The 18,853-nt window shown below is 51.0% G+C and overlaps 2 protein-coding genes and 1 non-coding gene across 3 annotated transcripts; 2 read left to right on the forward strand and 1 right to left on the reverse strand.

Moving 5' to 3' along the window:
* Positions 1 to 1,197: 1,197 nt before the first annotated feature.
* Positions 1,198 to 1,921, reverse strand: LOC109561755 (histone H3.3A-like). The gene has a single exon (XM_019964456.2). It carries the CDS (start codon positions 1,819 to 1,821, stop codon positions 1,411 to 1,413), a length of 411 nt encoding a protein of 136 aa, XP_019820015.1. The 5' UTR covers positions 1,822 to 1,921; the 3' UTR covers positions 1,198 to 1,410.
* Positions 1,922 to 6,560: 4,639 nt separating this feature from the next.
* EEF2 (eukaryotic translation elongation factor 2) lies at positions 6,561 to 15,506 on the forward strand. Its single transcript, XM_019964458.2, has 15 exons — positions 6,561 to 6,695; positions 7,721 to 7,935; positions 8,776 to 8,957; positions 9,049 to 9,260; positions 9,711 to 9,889; positions 10,003 to 10,108; positions 10,619 to 10,732; positions 10,838 to 10,976; positions 11,096 to 11,291; positions 11,907 to 12,165; positions 12,531 to 12,638; positions 13,402 to 13,755; positions 13,902 to 14,084; positions 14,172 to 14,304; positions 14,789 to 15,506. Exons 1-15 carry the CDS (start codon positions 6,693 to 6,695, stop codon positions 14,980 to 14,982), a joined length of 2,577 nt encoding a protein of 858 aa, XP_019820017.1. The 5' UTR covers positions 6,561 to 6,692; the 3' UTR covers positions 14,983 to 15,506.
* On the forward strand, positions 9,570 to 9,634 carry LOC139184290 (small nucleolar RNA SNORD37). Its single transcript, XR_011567879.1, has one exon. It is a non-coding gene; the product is annotated as a small nucleolar RNA SNORD37 (small nucleolar RNA).
* Positions 15,507 to 18,853: the final 3,347 nt, after the last annotated feature.

The following is an 18,853-nucleotide window of genomic DNA, read 5'->3' on the forward strand; positions in this document are numbered from 1 at the left end:
TCCCACAGCCCGGAGGTCCCAGGGGGCAGTTTAGGAACAAAGAAATGCAAAACAGTTTGAGCAGGTCTCTAATAGAGTCCCTAAGGGGCCACTGGAGCCCTCAGAAAGGCAGAGTCCAGAACAGACCCACCTTCGCTTACCCTCTAGGAGTCTCAGTTTTAACCTCTGTAAACTGGATCTGAACAGAACCTCCGGAAGGGGCCAAGCTCCTCCCTGAGACCTAGACACAGTTCTGTGATCTTAGGCACCAGCGCTGGCCCGCCCATTCCCACCATGCAACCTGCCAGACCTCCCTATACTCAGCTGTCCAATCATTCAGAGAAGCGATACCCCTTCCTAAAGCTGTTCCAGAAAATTCCATGCAACAATATCCCTGCTGCGTGTAGCTGGACTACCTAACCCTGAGCTGTTTGCAGTAATCCTGGATCCTGAGACAAAAGGAGAAATCGACAATAACTGGTCCTATCTTTAAAAAATCGGATGCTGGGACTTCTCTGGTGGTGCAATGGCTAAGACTGCTGCTGCTGCTAAGTCGCTTCAGTCGTGTCCGACTCTGTGCGACCCCATAGACGGCAGCCCACCAGGCTTCCCCGTCCCTGGGATTCTCCAGGAAAGAACACTGGAGTGGGTTGCCATTTCCTTTTCCAATGCATGAAAGTGAAAAGTGAAAGTGAAGTCGCTCAGTCGTGTCCGACTCTTCACGACCCCATGGACTGCAGCCTACCAGGCTCCTCTGTCCATGGATTTTCCAGGCAAGAGTACTGGAGTGGGGTGCCATTGCCTTCTCTGATGGCTAAGACTACATACTCCCAATGCAGGGTGGTCAGGGAATTAGATCCCACATGCCCCAACTAAGAGTTTGTGTGTGCAACTAAAGAACCTTCATACCACAACTAAAAAGATCCTACATACCGCACAAAGATTAAAGATCCTATGTGTGGCAACTCAGACCTGGTGCAGTCAAATAAATAAATATTAAAAAAAAAAAAAAAAGTCGAGTGCTTTCCTCGTCGTCATGGACTGTTTTTGCATTTATTTGAATTTTTTTTTTTTTTTGCAGTCAATAAGAAATTTACTTGTTTTAAAAAAATCCAAATGCTGGCATTGTCCAGAAAAATTTAACAGGTTTATTTATAATTGTTATAAAGTTGAACTGCTGAAACTTGTTCACTGAAACATGTTGACTTTCACTAATGCTTTATGTCCCCGCATTTATATTAAAAATTCACACACAAATGAAAATGGAAAAACTGCCAATACCTGATTTCTGTCCCCTATTTTCCACTTGCAATCATATACTTAGGTACCTTTTGACCCCATGGGAAAAAAATATCTAACGTTCAGAACTACCAATAACAGGAAGAAGAGAATTTTTTTTTTTTTTAAAGAATGAAATGTTTCCCATCATTCTTAAGCACGTTCTCCACGTATGCGGCGTGCTAGCTGGATGTCTTTTGGTATAATTGTTACACGTTTGGCATGGATAGCACACAGGTTGGTGTCTTCAAAAAGGCCAACCAGATAGGCCTCACTTGCCTCCTGCAAAGCACCAATAGCTGCACTCTGGAAGCGCAGATCTGTTTTGAAGTCCTGAGCAATTTCCCGCACCAGACGCTGGAAGGGAAGTTTGCGAATCAGAAGTTCAGTGGACTTCTGATAACGTCTAATTTCACGGAGTGCCACAGTACCAGGCCTGTAACGATGAGGTTTCTTCACCCCTCCAGTAGAGGGCGCACTCTTGCGAGCGGCTTTTGTAGCGAGTTGCTTCCTCGGTGCTTTACCACCGGTCGATTTGCTGGCAGTCTGCTTTGTACGAGCCATGGTATAGAGACCTCCTTACTTACCCACCTTCTCCTTCGGCTGGAGCTCGGCGAGCTAGAGGCGGCGCTGGCGTTGGAGAGCGACGGCGGCGCGGCGGCGGCTACCTATTTGAATTTTAAAAAGTGATATTAAAATATAATCATCAGAGGGCTTCCCTGATGGTCCTGTGATTAAGACTCCATGCTTCTAATGCAGGGGACATGGGTTCGATCCTTGGTTGGGGAAATGAGATCCCACATGCTGCACAGTATGGCCAAAAAAAATTTTTTTAATGTAATCATCAGGGGCATTTCCTGGTGGCCCAGTAGTAAAGAATCCACCTGCCAATGCAGGAGACGTCCATTCGATCCCTGGGTCAGGAAGATCCCCTGGAGGAGGAAATGGTTACCCACTCCAGTATTCTTATCTGGAGAATCTCACGGATAGGGGAGCCTGGTGGGCTACAGTCCATGGTGTCGTAATGAGTTGGACACGACTTAGAGACTAAACAACAATAACATCATCAGGGAGATTGCGTGGCAGGCCAGTTGGTTAAGACTCTGTACTTCTAATGCGAGGGAGCATGGGTTCAATTCCTGGTTGGGGAACAATAAGACCCTCACATGCAACATGGTGCAGTCAAAAATAATAATGACCATTGGGACTGAGTTTTTTGGAGCACCCAACACCCGGTTTAAATTTTGTGCCTCAAAATATAAGAGAGTTCCTCCCTCTCTTCAGTACAGCATGTAGTAAGTGTTAATAAATGCTCCTAGAAGGAATGGTTGCAATATATAAAATCTAGTGTTTATTCCACAATGACAGCTGTTTCAGTTTGCTGGGGCAGTCACAACAAAACGCCACAGACTGGGTGGCTCACACAGCAGAACTTTATCGTCTCACAGTTGTGGAGGTCAGAAGTCGCACATGGAGGTATGTTGGCAAGGCTGGTTTCTGCCGAGGCCTCTGTCCGTAGCTAGCAGACGGCTGCCTTCTCTCTGTGTCTTCACAGTTTCCCTCTGGGCCTGTCTTTCCACAATCTCACCAGTATGACTGGTGTCACATTAAGTTAGGACCTAAAGACCTCATTTTAACTTAATTGGCTCTTTCAAACCCTGTCTCCAAATAAACTCACATTCTGAGGTCCTGGGGTGTTAAGTCTTTAATATGTGAGTTGAGGAGCAGGCATAGTTTAGCCCATAAGAGGAGCAAACTCTTCAATGGGGCTTAATGTGCTAGGTGCTTTTTAAAAAAATTTATTTATTTGGCTGTGTCCCGTCTTAGCTGTAGCATGTGGGATCTTTAGTTGTGGCACGTGAAATCTAGTTCCCTGACCAGCGGTGGAACCCATGTCCCTGCATTGGAAGCACAGAGTCTTAGCCATTGGACCACCAGGGAAGTCCCTAGGTGCTTTATTTATATTAACTTATTTCAGTTTCACAAGATCCCCATAATTCAACAGATTCTGTTATTATTCAACATTTTACATGAAGAATTTGAGGCTCAGAGAAGTTATGTAACTTGCCCAAATTCACACAGACAGTGAGGGCTGAATCTACATTCACAATATCTGTCTTAATGTCAGCCAAATCTGAAATCCATCTAGGAAGTAGTAGTGGGGCAGGGTTGCTTCCTGACTAAACCATTCCTTTTTTATTGTGGCAAAATAGACATGACGTAAAATTGACCTTTTTAATCATTTTTGAGCGTGCAGTTTAGTGTGTTCCGTACATTCACATTGTTGTGCAGCCACCCGCATCATCCATCTCCATGACTTTTCAATTTTTCCAAACTGAAACTCTGTCCCCTTCAAACACTGACTCCCGTTCCCCTTCCCTCAGCTCCTGGCACCCACTACTTTGCTTGTCTTTTTCATTTGACTCCTTTAAGGAGTACAGGTACAATTAAGGTTTCACAGGTAGCACAGTGGTAAAGAATCCGCCTGGCAAGCAGGCAGATACGGGTTTGAACCCTGGGTGGGGAAGATCCCTGGAGAAGGAAATGGCAACACACTCCAGTATTCTTGCCTGGAAAATGGCATAGCCAGAGGAGCCTGGTGGGCTACAGCTCATGGGGTCGTGGACATGACTTAGTGACTAAACAATGACAATAGGTAGAATTATGCAATATTTGCTTCCAGCTTATTTCACTGAACATAATGTCGTCTTATCCATGTTGTAGCCCGGGTCAGAATTTCCTTCCTTTTTAAGGTTGAGTAATATTCCAACCGTACAATTTAAAGTCACTTGGTTCCACCCTTATTAGCTGTGTGACCTTGGGGAAATTAATTCTCTGAGCCTCACTTTGCTCCTGCGTAAAATAGGCCACACAAAACCCGGGGTGTGGGGAAGATTACATGAACGAATAAATTTAAAAGGTGGTGATAAGCCTTCAACAGCATCAAAGGCAGATGCAAGGGGCATGCAGTGGCGGCCTTTGGTCAGCAGGGGCCGCTGCCAGAGCCTCCGGGGTCCTTCCTGTCCTCCCTGCGCCGCAGCATGCGCATGCGCAGCAGAGCCTCCCTGCAGAGGTTACTTTTTTCTCTTGGTTCCTCCCCGCCCTTTACCCCCGCAGGTATTTATTACTGCAGACCCAGAGCCTGGCTGTGGCTGCTTTTTCTCTGTGCTGAAGCTCTGCTTCTCCCCCAGGTTTCTGGGTCTGGTGGGCAGTTGTCCTCTGCCAACATCTGGCCCGACCCCTACAGCTTCAGGGTGGAACTCCTCCCCATGGGGGTTAGAGTGTAGAAAGAGAGGTCGCTCAGTCGTGTCCGACTCTTTGCAACCCCGTGGATTGTAGCCTACCAGGCTGCTCTGTCCATGGGATTCTCCAGACAAGAATACTGGAGTGGGTTGCCATTTCCTTTGCTAGGGAATCTTCCAGATCCAGGGATTGAACCCAGATCTCCCACACTGCAGGCAGGCTCTTTACCATCTGAGCCACCAGGGAAGCCCTGTATGGGGAAGGATGTCTTAAATTTCGCTATCCTCCTCTCCCCAGCTTCTTTAACTTAGACTACGTTAGAATTTCCCAATAAACAATCTATTCACTTGCGAGCAAATTCAACCCTATTAATGAAAACCTTTGCTTTTCTTCTCTGAAATGTTCTATTTTGCAAGGAGGTGCTGTCGAGTGCCTCAGACGGAGCCTAGCACACGTTGTATGCTGAGTGCACTTTAAACATTAAAAAAGGTTAAGATAAAACATTTATTAAGAATGAGAAGCTGGATACCCATCTGCTGAAAAGGCGTCCCCCGAAGGGTGCATGCGCTTGCCTGGTAAAACTAATATAAAACGTTCCTGACACGAACACAGGCGCACGTGTTTGAATACCCGGAATTGAGCTAGGGCATTGACTTTGGCTGCCTGCAGCTCTGCGTCTCGGTCGTTCAATAGATATTTAGGGAGCAGCGCCTTACTGCCTCAGTTTCCCCCTGGGTTAAACGTGGGATCGTGATAGTAATCTTTGATTAAATGAAATCAGGGCTGTGACCGCGCTTTACAAAACAAAATGCGTAAAGCCCTTTGTAGGGATAAGAGAAGACAGTCTTATTTTAGAGTCTATTCGAACTTGCATAGCTTCGTACAGAGGCACAACTGTTTCTTCTTCCAGCGCAGGGATATCACTGCAGGCTCCCTTCTTTTGACAGAGTGAATTTAGGGGAAGATTTATTGAAGGGGATTTATTTACACTAATGAGAATATGATTACCTGATGCAAGATATACTTACTTGCGCCTACTGTGTTCCAGGCATTGGGCTGGGCTCTTTATAAAGAATAAAGATCCTAAATTAAATGCCAATTCTTTTCCTGGAGTCGAAGATCTGATATACAACGGTTTCTTAGGGTCATATCAGGACAGGAATACAAAATAGTGTTCCTGCGCCTCCCCCTGGAGAGAAAATGAAATAGAAAATGAGATTGCGCATGTGGAAAAGCGCCTAGCTCCCACGCTTGTGATGCAGCAAACCAGTCCCTGAAATGTGTTCTATAATTGTAAAGATAACTAATTAGAAATAACTGAGGTGTATTGAGAACTGTGTCAGACTCGGTGCTAATCCCTCTACATCTATTTAGTGAATTTTACTCTCCCTCAAACAAAGAAGTAGTATTGATCATCCCATTGCGCAGATAAAGAAACTGAAGCATAGAAAAACCTGCATATCTAGTGTAAGAACACTTAGAGTGAGGGAGCTGATATGGTGTTTTATTTACTGTTTTATCCACAAAGCCTATAGCAATGCCTAGCGTAGTAGACGCTGAATTTGTCTTTATGGGAAAAGTGGGTGATTAATATCTGCTTTCGAAAGGTTTTTTGTTTTAAGAAATAATTAAAGACAGCTGACTGCAGAACTAGTCCAGAGGTCCCAAGTACGCTTCTCCCTGTCCCGGACCTAGTACTGTCAGTCATCATATCAAACTTTAATCTTAGTACAATCCACAGACTCTATTCACATCGTAATATCTTTTTCATAGAAGTGGTTGGCCCTTTGCAAAATGACATAGTTGTTAAGATATGGATAATAGTCTCAGCTAAAATGCCACTCATCGCTTTTTGCACCTAAGTATTGCATCGCGCGCACCCAGCTCGAGGCAACCACGCCCCCGGGAAAATCCAAGCATGGAATGCAGATCCTTGGTATTAGAGCAGCCGCGCCGCCGCCTAAGGGGTTACCCGGGTTGGGTGGTGGAGGTGGGGAGGGTGTTCCTGCGCTTGCGCGCGGCGTCGCTTCGCTCCGCCCCCGAAGCGAGGTCAGATGACCCGCCCAACCGGCGTCGGCCTATAAAGTCTCGGGTGTTGACGTCAGCGTTCTCTTCCGCCGTCGTCGCCGCCATCCTCGGCGCGACCTAGCTTGCTCGGAACTGCCTGGGAGAATCCACCGCCATCCGCCACCATGGTGAGCAACGCTGTTCAACCAGGGGCCTGAAACGGCAGCGGGGCCTCGGCAGGGCTAGCGCTGCCAAGCCTGGAGACCTGTGGCCTCCCTGACTGGGAGGAGACATGGCGGCGGCCGGGGCCGGTAGAGCCGGGACAGGTGAAGCGGCTACCGCCATGTCTGCACGCCGCACTGCTCGCCGACCTCCGCTTCCGGGGGCGCCGCCGCCTCGCGGGGTCTCGGGCCTGGCTGAAGCTGGGGCGGAGGCGGGGCGGGGGGGGTATGATGATGTGGCAGACGCTGTAATGGCGGGCGCCGCAGCGCGAGCCGGGAGAGGGGAGCCGCCTTATGTAACTCGCGGGCCGGGAGTTTCAGTCTAATTTTCTGCTGGGAGCCGTGGGCGTCTTGGAAATGGCTAAAGGAGAGAAGAGTAAGACCTTTAGAAGCGCCCGATCTTCTCCCGCTGTGTAATCTTGGCCTGGTGTCTTGTCTTTCGTGAACCTCCCAGTTGTGAACACCTGATCTAAAGCCACGAGGTGGAGGTTCGCGCCTGGTAGGGCTGCGCAACCCCCCTCCCCAAACCGGGGGTGGCATATTTATGAATCAAAGGTGGGGTGGATGGCTCTAACTGACCCCCACAACCCCAGAGAGGGGTGACCTTGGAGTTCGGAGAGCTCCTTTGGTTGGGAAGCCTCGGGGTATACCAGTGCCCACACAGTGGGACACCTGAGGTTCAGCTGGACCCCACGAGACCCCAGTATCTACCTAGTATAAAGGGAATCTGTTGTCACTCTTTGGGACTTAGTCCCCAGTTTCCGTTCTGAGTTTTCACTTTGTGTGTGACAGCCAAGATCAGGCTTTTCAGGGACAGGGTGAATTGGACATCTTTAAAGGGGTGTTAACAAAGAAAGGTCGGAGTTGGCAGCACGGGGGACCAGCCTCTTTTGGCTAGGGCCCAGCAGCCTCTATTGATCAAAGTCTCTGTGCCAAGGATCCTTCTTGGAGTGCTGGCCTGTCATGACCCTCCCCTCCTCCACCCTGCCCAGGTGAACTTCACAGTAGACCAGATCCGGGCCATCATGGACAAGAAGGCCAACATCCGGAACATGTCTGTCATTGCCCACGTGGACCATGGCAAATCCACTCTGACGGACTCCCTTGTGTGCAAGGCGGGTATCATCGCCTCTGCCCGGGCTGGGGAGACCCGCTTCACTGACACCCGGAAGGATGAGCAGGAGCGTTGCATCACCATCAAGTCAACGTGAGCAAGTCCCTTGGTGTCGACTCCACAGGGACAGGGGGCTGCTGCTTGCTCTGAGTCCTTGGTAGTGGGCAGGAAGGATAGACATAGGCCTTTTCCCACAGGCTTCTGGGGAGAGGAGCACTTTGGAACTGGGCTTCTGAACTGGGAGGGATGATGGAGCTTCATCTGCTGGGATGGGCACTTTTGCCTCCAGGGGAAGAGGCACAGTGATGGGTGGTAGAGTTAAGGAGGTTGGAGGGGAAGGGAGCTGGGGGCTCTTGGCAACGTCTGGAGGATGCTGTTGGCATCTGGGGTCAATGCCAAAGTCCTGATGTGTGCACGGCAGCCCCCTGTGAGTTTTCTGACCCCAGATGTCAGGGTGAGAACCTCCCCCACCCCAAAGAAAAAGCAGTGATGGCAGGTGTCTTCATTTAGTCATTTGTCCTTGGTCATTGCTCTGAGGCTCACTTCCCTGCAGGGCAGGGAAGGGTGAAAAGTCACCTTTGGGATTTCTAGCTCCTATGTAGTAGCTGCCTTTTGACAACAGGTGTGTTGAGCCTGGGAGCACCCAGGTGGATTCTGGTGCCAGGGAAGTGGCTGTCCCTGGCAGAGAGTGCTGCGAAGATAAATGTCCCCAGATGCGGTGGCTCTTGTGTTGGGAGTCTCAAGTTCATCTTTAAGGATGAGTAATGCAGGGGGAGGGGACAGGTTGCGGCATCTGCCTGGCTTTTTATTGGATCCCAGCCTCACTTAAGAATGAAGAGTGTCCACCTGACTCCCCCTCGGTGGGAACCTGATTGACCACAGGCCAGGCTAAGGTGTGGCTTTCGCCTGGCTCACCTGTCCCCATCTTTTCAGGGCCATCTCCCTTTTCTACGAGCTTTCAGAGAACGACTTGAATTTCATCAAGCAGAGCAAGGATGGCTCTGGCTTCCTCATCAACCTCATCGACTCCCCTGGGCACGTCGACTTTTCCTCAGAGGTGACAGCTGCACTCCGTGTCACTGACGGTGCCTTGGTGGTGGTGGACTGCGTGTCGGGTAAGTAGTGGGCACCCCCTAGGACGGCTTGGAACCTGGGGCTGTCCCCTCTCTGGCTGCAAGAGCCGCCTCATCCCCTGCTGGTCTGCAGGTGTGTGTGTGCAGACAGAGACGGTGCTGCGCCAGGCCATCGCTGAGCGCATCAAGCCAGTGCTGATGATGAACAAGATGGACCGGGCCCTGCTTGAGCTGCAGCTGGAGCCTGAGGAGCTCTACCAAACCTTCCAGCGCATCGTGGAGAACGTCAACGTCATCATCTCCACTTACGGCGAGGGCGAGAGCGGCCCCATGGGCAACATCATGGTAGGACAGCCTGACTGCTGGGTTTAGGGTACCTCTCTCTGCTGTGTTCCTAGTAGCCCCTTCCACTGCTCCCGTGGGGCAGACTGGAAGGGCTGTGGTCTTGGGCTGCCCCTGGGGAACTGCTTCTCAATCAGTGACTTCCTGGGGATTCTTGGGAGGTGGAAACTGGGGTTCAAGGAACCTTAGAGTGACAGGAAAGCTGGACTTCTGGGGGGATGAGGTAGTGGCTCCCGCTGCTTGCTGACAGGTGCATGGGGCAGTCCCTGTGGGATCTTTGCACACATTCCCCCCCCAGGGGTTGGGCACCTTGTACATGATGACTAAAATTTCTTCACTTTGACCTGATGGCTATTGAAGAAATCTAAGGTCTGAGGTGTGGAGTGCCTGGGGATTTTGTAGCTGTGGTTTTCGTCCAACTGTTCCAGCTAAACTTGTCTCCTGTTCTCGCAGATCGACCCCGTCCTTGGTACTGTTGGCTTCGGGTCTGGTCTCCACGGTTGGGCCTTTACCCTGAAGCAGTTTGCCGAGATGTATGTGGCCAAGTTTGCTGCCAAGGGCGAGGGACAGCTAGGGCCTGCTGAGCGGGCCAAGAAGGTGGAGGACATGATGAAAAAGCTGTGGGGAGACCGGTAAGTGTTCAAGACACTGCTCGAGTGTCCGTAGGGTTTTTTTTTGTCACCCAGATTACCACCCCCCTCGCCGCTGATTTCTCTAACTCTTGGGTTGGGTGTTCTCCGAACAGGTACTTTGATCCAGCCACCGGCAAGTTCAGCAAGTCAGCCAACAGCCCTGATGGCAAGAAGCTGCCACGGACGTTCTGCCAGCTCATCCTGGACCCAATCTTCAAGGTGAGCCAGTGTAAGCTTGGTAGATACCCATTCCCAGGGCTGTCCTTGGGCTCCCCAGACAGTCTGGTACCCAACCTGCTGCAACCGATGGCAAGATGCCACAAGGCAAGGCAGGGCCAGGCTGCATGTCAGCTCGTGGAACAAGGATGAGACAGCAGGAGGTCAGAAGGCCCTCAGTTCAACCCTGGCTAACAGCTCTCCCACATTCTTGGGCTGCATCTTGGGGTCAGTCAGCCTTCTTGACTGGGCAGCAGGCGAGATGTGGCAGAAGGGGCTGACTATTGTAAGCCAGTGAGTTTTCAGTGAGAATGCCCATTTACTTAGGGTGAGTTTTTTTAAGTCTGTTGAGAGATTGCACTATTATTTGCTAGATTAAGTCAGGCGTTTAATGGTAAGTGAGGATTTTTGCAGCTTTGGCCCTGCTCCATCCATGCCCTTCAGGCTCTAGCACATAACTGCAGACTTCAAGTATGTTCTCAAGCCCACTTTGCCATCTTTCCTGCATGTTAGGTGTTTGATGCAATCATGAACTTCAAGAAAGAGGAGACTGCAAAACTAATTGAAAAACTGGACATCAAGTTGGACAGTGAAGATAAGGACAAGGAGGGCAAACCGCTTCTGAAGGTAAGTGGAGAGGCTCTGCCTGGAGTCCCACCTTCTTGGAGCTGCTTTTGTTGATTTTCTTTCTGGTCTCTTGCTGACGTTTCCCCCTCACATCCTCTACTCTAGGCTGTGATGCGCCGCTGGCTGCCTGCTGGGGATGCCCTGCTGCAGATGATCACCATCCACCTGCCTTCCCCTGTGACGGCCCAGAAGTACCGCTGTGAGCTCCTGTACGAGGGGCCCCCAGACGATGAGGCAGCCATGGGTATGTGGGGCCTGCCTGCACCCCGGGGGCCTGATGCTGGACAGAGCCTCAGGAGTTTGGAAAGCTGAGCTGCCATGGAATTACGTTTTCCCCTTTGGGGGTTTCATTTCTTTTCTCAGGCATTAAAAGCTGTGATCCCAAAGGCCCTCTCATGATGTACATTTCCAAAATGGTGCCGACCTCTGACAAAGGTCGGTTCTATGCTTTCGGCCGGGTCTTCTCAGGGCTGGTGTCTACTGGCCTGAAGGTCCGCATCATGGGACCCAACTATACTCCTGGGAAGAAGGAGGACCTGTACCTGAAGCCGATCCAGAGGTGAGGTACTCAGGGAGTTAGAGGGGGCCGAACAGCCTCCTGCTCCTCCTCCTTCATCCAGTGAGGGGGGAACGGTGGGGTCATCTGAATGAAAGAGACCTGCCCGGGGGAGGGGAGCACCAGGAAATAGTACCCTTCCTCCAGCTAAGGGTTCTCAGTGTGATGCAGTTCTGAGCTGGGAAGCAGGTAGGAAATTAGAGTGATCCCAAAGATCGCAGTTGAGAGTGGCGCCCCACCCCCCCCAACGTCATTGCTGCAGGTGTGGGACTCTCTGAGGCCTTGACTGCACTAGGGTGCAGAGACTTGCATAGGCACAGCAGCACGTTGCCTGGTCTTGGGGTGATAAGAGCCAGAACCAGCACTGAGATGTCACTGGGTTACTGGCCCCTAGTGAGCTGGCTCTGCCCCTCTAGACATGAAGACAGCCACAGGTTCAAAGGAGGGGAACTTTGTGCTTCCACTGCAGGAGGCTTGGGTTCATTCGCTGGTCTAGAAATTAATACGTGTGCAGTGTGGTACTACCAAAAAAACAAGGGAGGCTTGTCTGGTGACTTGGGGATCTGCCCCACAAGTGCTTGTGTGTTGACATCTTTTGTGTCGTTCCCCCCTCCCCAGGACAATCCTGATGATGGGCCGTTACGTGGAGCCCATCGAGGATGTGCCTTGTGGCAACATTGTGGGCCTGGTGGGCGTGGACCAGTTCCTGGTGAAGACTGGCACCATCACCACCTTTGAGCATGCCCACAACATGCGGGTGATGAAGTTCAGTGTGAGCCCTGTTGTCAGGGTTGCTGTGGAGGCCAAGAACCCGGCCGACCTGCCCAAGCTGGTGGAAGGTCTGAAGCGGCTGGCCAAGTCGGACCCCATGGTGCAGGTGGGTGGCCCTTGGCCAGAGGTGACACCTGCCGCGGTGGGTTGTTGACTTGTTGATGTGATGTGGCTGGGCTGACCTGGCAGAACTCCTGCCCATTTAAATGGTGGTTTTCCACCCAGGAATCCAACTTTGATACACTACTTTGATACAGTTTTTTCAGACTGGTTGGACCCTGAGGCTCTTTTTAGAAGGTTAATGTTGAAAACTAGTAAAACGGGCCCTGATACCTTCCCCCTAAACCCTGTGTTGGGAGTCCACCTTGTCCAGCTGGAGCTGGCTTTCCACTTGCCCCCTGGAATCCCTTGGGTTACCGCATGGTCCTGGGTCCTGGGGTCGGTGTTGGGCTGACGCTTGGCCTTCTGCAGTGCATCATCGAGGAGTCCGGGGAGCACATTATCGCGGGGGCTGGGGAGCTGCACTTGGAGATCTGCCTCAAGGACCTGGAGGAGGATCACGCTTGCATCCCCATCAAGGTGAGGCTGGTGCTGCCACGCAGTGACAGCTGGAGGCCTGCATCCCCTATACCAAGAGGGCTGATGGAGAGCACGACCTGGGTGGGCTCTGAGAGGCCCGCTGGTGGGGGTCACTTGATTCTCCTTCCTTTTGCCCCTTTTTGCCAGATAATATGTGGTGTTGTGACATCAGCTGTTTAGATGCGCAGGCAGGGTTGGAGTGTGAGGGGTCTGCTAATTTCTGCTAACAAGTTTACCAAAAAAAAAAAGAAAAACTTGTGAAAAGGGCAGACACTGAGGTTCTGTAGGCGGCCCCACCACCGCCAGCTGGTGCACTCTGTTTTCCATTTTCTGCTTTTTCCTAAAAATGAGCTCAGATCTGTGTCTGCTTGGCCAAGGTTTTGGGTTTCTTTACATGCTGTTTTTCCTTGTTAAGCCTTTTTAGTTACGGGAATGAAAATTTCTGTTCTTGAGGGAATTGACAGGTTTTTCATATTTTTTTCTAAATAAGGAAACTATTCTGAAATGGGATCTTGCACTTGTATGTTTGCAATCACTTTTCAATTAATACTGCACATACAGTTTTACCATAAGTGTATTTAGCCAGCCCTGTTAGCAGTGGGCATTTAGCGAGCAGCTAGCTGCACACTTGTTTACACGAAGTCACGTGGAGCCTGCCCTGCTCTCTATCCTCTGCCAGTGTGAAGTGGGTATCATTAGGAAGATGCTTTTCTGGGGTGTCTGCTTTCTGGGGCAGACCTGACCTTGCACGTTCCTCTTCCAGAAATCTGACCCAGTTGTCTCGTACCGGGAGACTGTCAGCGAGGAGTCAAACGTGCTCTGCCTATCCAAGTCCCCCAACAAGCACAATAGGCTTTATATGAAGGCGCGGCCCTTCCCTGACGGCCTGGCTGAGGACATCGACAAGGGCGAGGTGTCCGCCCGCCAGGAGCTCAAGCAGCGGGCCCGCTACCTGGCTGAGAAGTACGAGTGGGATGTGGCCGAGGCCCGTAAGATCTGGTGCTTCGGCCCTGATGGCACGGGCCCCAACATCCTCACGGACATCACCAAGGGTGTGCAATACCTCAATGAAATCAAGGACAGTGTGGTAGCTGGCTTCCAGTGGGCCACCAAAGAGGTGAGGGGGTGCTCAGGCACAGCACAGCAGGGCCAGTCAGCGGCCGAGGTGGGACTGTGTGTGGTCTTGAGGACAGCTGTGGCCAGCCTCTCCCTCAGAGCTGCTGTGAAGGTGGGTTCTTGATGGTGGTCCTCCTTCCTCCATAGGGGGCACTGTGCGAGGAGAACATGCGGGGCGTGCGCTTTGACGTCCATGATGTGACGCTGCACGCTGATGCCATCCACCGTGGGGGTGGCCAGATCATCCCCACGGCTCGGCGCTGCCTGTATGCCAGTGTGCTGACTGCCCAGCCCCGGCTCATGGAGCCCATCTATCTTGTGGAGATCCAGGTAAGGGGGCTGGGCTGGGAACCCCCAGCTGCTGTTTTGGGTTCCGTCCTGCCCAGCAGCTGCTCAGAGCCCTTTTTTGCCCGACAGTGTCCAGAACAAGTGGTTGGTGGCATCTACGGTGTCCTGAACAGGAAGCGGGGCCACGTCTTTGAGGAGACCCAGGTGGCCGGCACCCCCATGTTTGTTGTGAAGGCCTACCTTCCTGTCAATGAGTCCTTTGGTGAGTACCAGTCTGGTGTGGTCCTCAGATGCCCACTGCCTTTAGGGTGGAGCCCAGCAGACATAGAGCCCTGGCCCATCCTTTCTCATCATGAGGGGAGCTGCCTACTGCAGTTTTCTGCAGCACACTTGTGAAGGAGGGGATGACCTATTTCTCTCTCACGTGGGTCTCAGGACTGTTGATTTAGTGTAGAGGCCTCGGCCTGTGGATCTAAGCACGGCCACAGAGCAGCTGTGCTGGAGATCTGGCTCATCCTCAGAAGGTGCAGATGGAGGCCTGGGGCCCAGGAAGGGCCAGCCCTGCCTCAATCTTTAATCAGTAGCCCTTGTCGGGGGGAACCTTTGGGTGAAGTGTAGGGTAACGGGGTTAACCTCTAACATGACTTCCGGGATCCTCTGGTGTGAGTCTGTGTTTCTGGTCTTGGCCAGGGGACCGTGAGGCACATACTGGGTTTCCCATTGAGCACTGTTTGCCCCTTCTGCAGGCTTCACTGCTGACCTGAGGTCCAACACGGGCGGCCAGGCCTTCCCCCAGTGTGTGTTCGACCACTGGCAGATCCTGCCCGGTGACCCCTTTGACAACACCAGCCGCCCCAGTCAGGTAGTGGCGGAGACACGCAAGCGCAAAGGCCTGAAGGAAGGCATCCCAGCCCTGGACAACTTCCTGGACAAGTTGTAGGCGGCCTCCGCTTAGCCCGCCACCGGGTGGGACTCGGCGCGGCCCCCGCGCCCAGGGACAAGTGACCACAGCAACAAGCCCCCACATTCTCCACAACACCTCGAGGCTGTCCAGACCCAGTAATGCTCTGCCTGACAGGTTTCTGGGGCCCACTTCGTGCCATCGCTCAACATGAACACTTGATGCCGTTTCTTTCGATATTTATTTCCAGATTTCAGGGGCAACAAGTGCCCTCGCAGCAGGGACTTATCTGGCCGGTGGGGATGGGGGAGGGGATGGGACAACCAATACTTTTTTGTTGAGAGGGAAACTTAATGTCAAAAAAAAGTTAAAAATAAACGCATTAAGAGGTTTATTTGGGTAAATGGACCCTAGTGGATTTTCCTCCAGAAGGGGGCAAGAAACAAGCGGGTAGATGTTCTCTTTGGACAGAAGCTAGAAGGCAGGAAACCCCGCCCGCACAGTGTCACTGAGCACCTCCAGCTGTATTAGTGCCATTGGAATAATAAACTCGACATGGTGGAGACTGTGCGTGTGTATGTGGTCTTTCTCTGTCTGCTCAGGCTCAAATGGGCTCCCTGGGCCAGTGAGTAAGGCCATCGGTGGTATTGCAGTACAGTGTTGAGTATCCAAATGACAGTCCAGGAGTCCCATCTGTCACAAGGCCAGCCAGACATCTGTGCTGTCCACAGGGCAGCCACTTTGCCCACGTGTCCCCTCAGCGTTAGAAATGGGAGCAGTGTGCCCCAGGGACTGAGTGTTGGGTTCGTAAAATAGCTTGTTTGCATTTTTCTGTAACATGTCAGGAAAATAAACTGAAGGGACCTTTTGGCAAACCCAGTATTTACATAATTGACACTGGTGGTGCTGTAGCAGTCAGTGTAGGCTTGGAAGATTGCCTCTGTCCTCACTGTGGACCCATCCTCCCTGGGGTGGCTCAGAGGTGAAAGCGTCTGCCTCCAATGCGGGAGACCCAGGTTCGATCGTTGAGTCTGGAAGATCCCCTGGAGAAGGAAATGGTAACCCACTCCAGTATTTTTGCCTGGAGGATCCCATGGACAAGAGAAGCCCGGTAGGGTACAGTCCACAGGGTTGCAAAGAGTCGGACACGACTGAGCGACTTTAAACTTCCCTTGTGGCTACTTCTATGCTGTTTGTTGCTAAGTTGTGTCTGACTCTTGCAACCCCATGGACTGAAGCCCCCCAGGCTCTTCTGTCTGTGGGATTACCCAGGCAAGAATACTAGAGTGGGCAGCCATTTCCTTCTCCAGGGAATCTTTTCGACACAGGGATGGAACTTTAGTCTCCTGTGTAGCAGGCAGATTCCTTACCATTGAGCCACCTAGTGTTGTGTGAAGAGGGAGGCAGAGTAGAAACCTGGTGAATATTGCCTAGGGCCAGGTGACCAAGGTCGACATCAGTGTTAAGTCCCCATGATGGTATGGCACCACATGGTCTTCCCAAAACTCATCTCTTCAGTTTTAACTGTGAGAAAAACATCAAGACAAACCCACATTGAGGGAACAGACCAGTATTCAAGTCATCAAAACCCCTGTAAATGAGACTCAAAAAGCACAGAGGAACCTAAGAAGACATGTGACATGATCCTGGGATAAGAAAAGACAGGAGAAAGTCTAGTAAGGACTGGTTAATAATGTATCACTGTTGGTTCTTTAGTGGGGACAAATGTACCAGATTAATGAGGAAACAATAGGGAAAAGCGAATGTGAGAGAGTGCTGCTTTAGCTGTGAAGTGTGCTTTGGGTTTAGTGGAGGAAGGTGGTCCCCAGGCTGGAAGAAGAGCTTTTGTGTCAACGCTTAAGTGAGGATGAGGTGTGAGGCGAAGAAGGCAAGTCATGGTGAAGTGAAGTGGAATTGCATGAGGTTGGGACTATCATAACCAGATGGCCTGTGTCAGATGGTATCTGAAGTGGTTCAGTGTGGGCTTTGGGTTCAGGCCTCTGGGGACGAATCTCAGTTTATGCATTTACTGGCTGTGTGACTCTGGGTGGGTTACTTAAAACCTCTCTGGGTCTGTTTCCCCAAGTATAGAACGAGTAAAATTTTTTACTTCACGTTGTTGACTGGTATGCAGTAAGGCTCAGTCAATGCTGCTGCTGCTGCTGCTAAGTCGCTTCAGTTGTGTCCGACTCTATGCGACTCCATAGACGGCAGCCCACCAGGCTCCCCCGTCCCTGGGATTCTCCAGGCAGGATCACTGGAGTGGGTTGCCATTTCCTTCTCCAATGCATGAAAGTGAGAATGAAGTCCCTCAGTCGTGTCCGACTCCTAGCGACCCCATGGACTGCAGCCCACCAGGCTCCTCTGTCCATGGGATTTTCCAGGCAAGAGTACTGGAGTGGGGTGCCATTGCCTTCTCGTCAATGCTAGTTCTTATGTATCTTGAGCCTAAAAGGAGTCATAAATCCTCAAGCATTTAATGGCAATACCTATCCTAGTTTGCATCTTTATGTATTTGCAGTATGGCTAACAGCTTCCCAGGTAGTGCTAGTGGTAACCCACCTGTGAATGCAAAGTGACTTGAGAAGTAGGTTTGATCCTTGGGTCAGGAAGGTCCCCTGGAGAAGAAAATGGCAACCCACTCCAGTATTCTTGCCTGGAGTATCATGGACAGTGGGGACTGGCTAGCTATGCAGAATTGAACACAACTGAAATGACTTAGCAACCCTGCTTATTTAACTTATATGCAGAGTAAAGAACTGAAGTGAAGTGAAGTCACTCAGTCGTGTCTGATTCTTTGCGATTCCATGGACTGGAGCCTGGAGCCTAATAGGCTACAGTCCATGGAATTCTTAAGGCAAGAATACTGGAGTGGGTTGCCATTTCCTGCTCCAGGGGATCTTCCCGACCCAGGGATCGAACCCAGGTCTCCTGCATTGCAGGCAGACACTTTACCGTCTAATGCTGGGCTGGAAGAAGCACAAGCTGGAATCAAGGTTGCCGGGAGAAATATCAATAACCTCAGACATGCAGATGACACCACCCTAATGGCAGAAAGTGAAGAGGAACTAAAGAGCCCCTTGATGAAAGTGAAAGAGGAAAGTGAAAAAGTTGGCTTAAAGCTCAACATTCAGAAAACGAAGATCATAGCATCTGGTCCCATCACTTAATGGGAAATAGATGGGGAAACGGCGGAAAGAGTGTCAGACTTTATTTTTTGGGGGCTCCAAAATCACTGCAGACGGTGATTGCAGCTATGAAATTAAAAGACGCTTACTCCTTAGAAGGAAAGTTATGACCAACCTAGATAGCATATTAAATAGCAGAGACATTACTTTGCCAACAAAGATTCGTCTAGTCAAGGCTATGGTTTTTCCTGTGGTCATGTATGGATGTGAGAGTTGGACTGTGAAGAAAGCTGAGCACTGAAGAATTGATGCTTTTGAACTGTGGTGTTGGAGAAGACTCTTGAGAGTCCCTTGGACTGCAAGGAGATCCAACCAGTCCATTCTAAAGGAGACCAGTCCTGGGTGTTCATTGGAAGGACTGATGCTGAAGCTGAAACTCCAATACTTTGGCCACCTCATATGGGAAGAGTTGACTCATTGGAAAAGACTTTAATGCTGGGAGGGATTGGGGACAGGAAGAGAAGGGGACGACAGAGGATGAGATGGCTGGATGGCATCACCGACTCGATGGACATGAGTTTGAGTAAACTCCGGGAGTTGGTGATGGACAGGGAGGCCTGGCGTGCTCCGATTCATGGGGTTGCAAAGAGTCGGACACGACTGAGCAACTGAACTGAACATTTTACAGAGGAGAAAACTGCCTGGGACTGAAGCAGCCCCAGGGTCCGCCTCAGGAGCTGTCATGAGAGAGCTGGGCATAGGATTCGCGTATTTCACGCCCA

This window comes from Bos indicus, chromosome 7, assembly GCF_029378745.1.
Source record: "Bos indicus isolate NIAB-ARS_2022 breed Sahiwal x Tharparkar chromosome 7, NIAB-ARS_B.indTharparkar_mat_pri_1.0, whole genome shotgun sequence".
NCBI lineage: Eukaryota > Metazoa > Chordata > Mammalia > Artiodactyla > Bovidae > Bos > Bos indicus.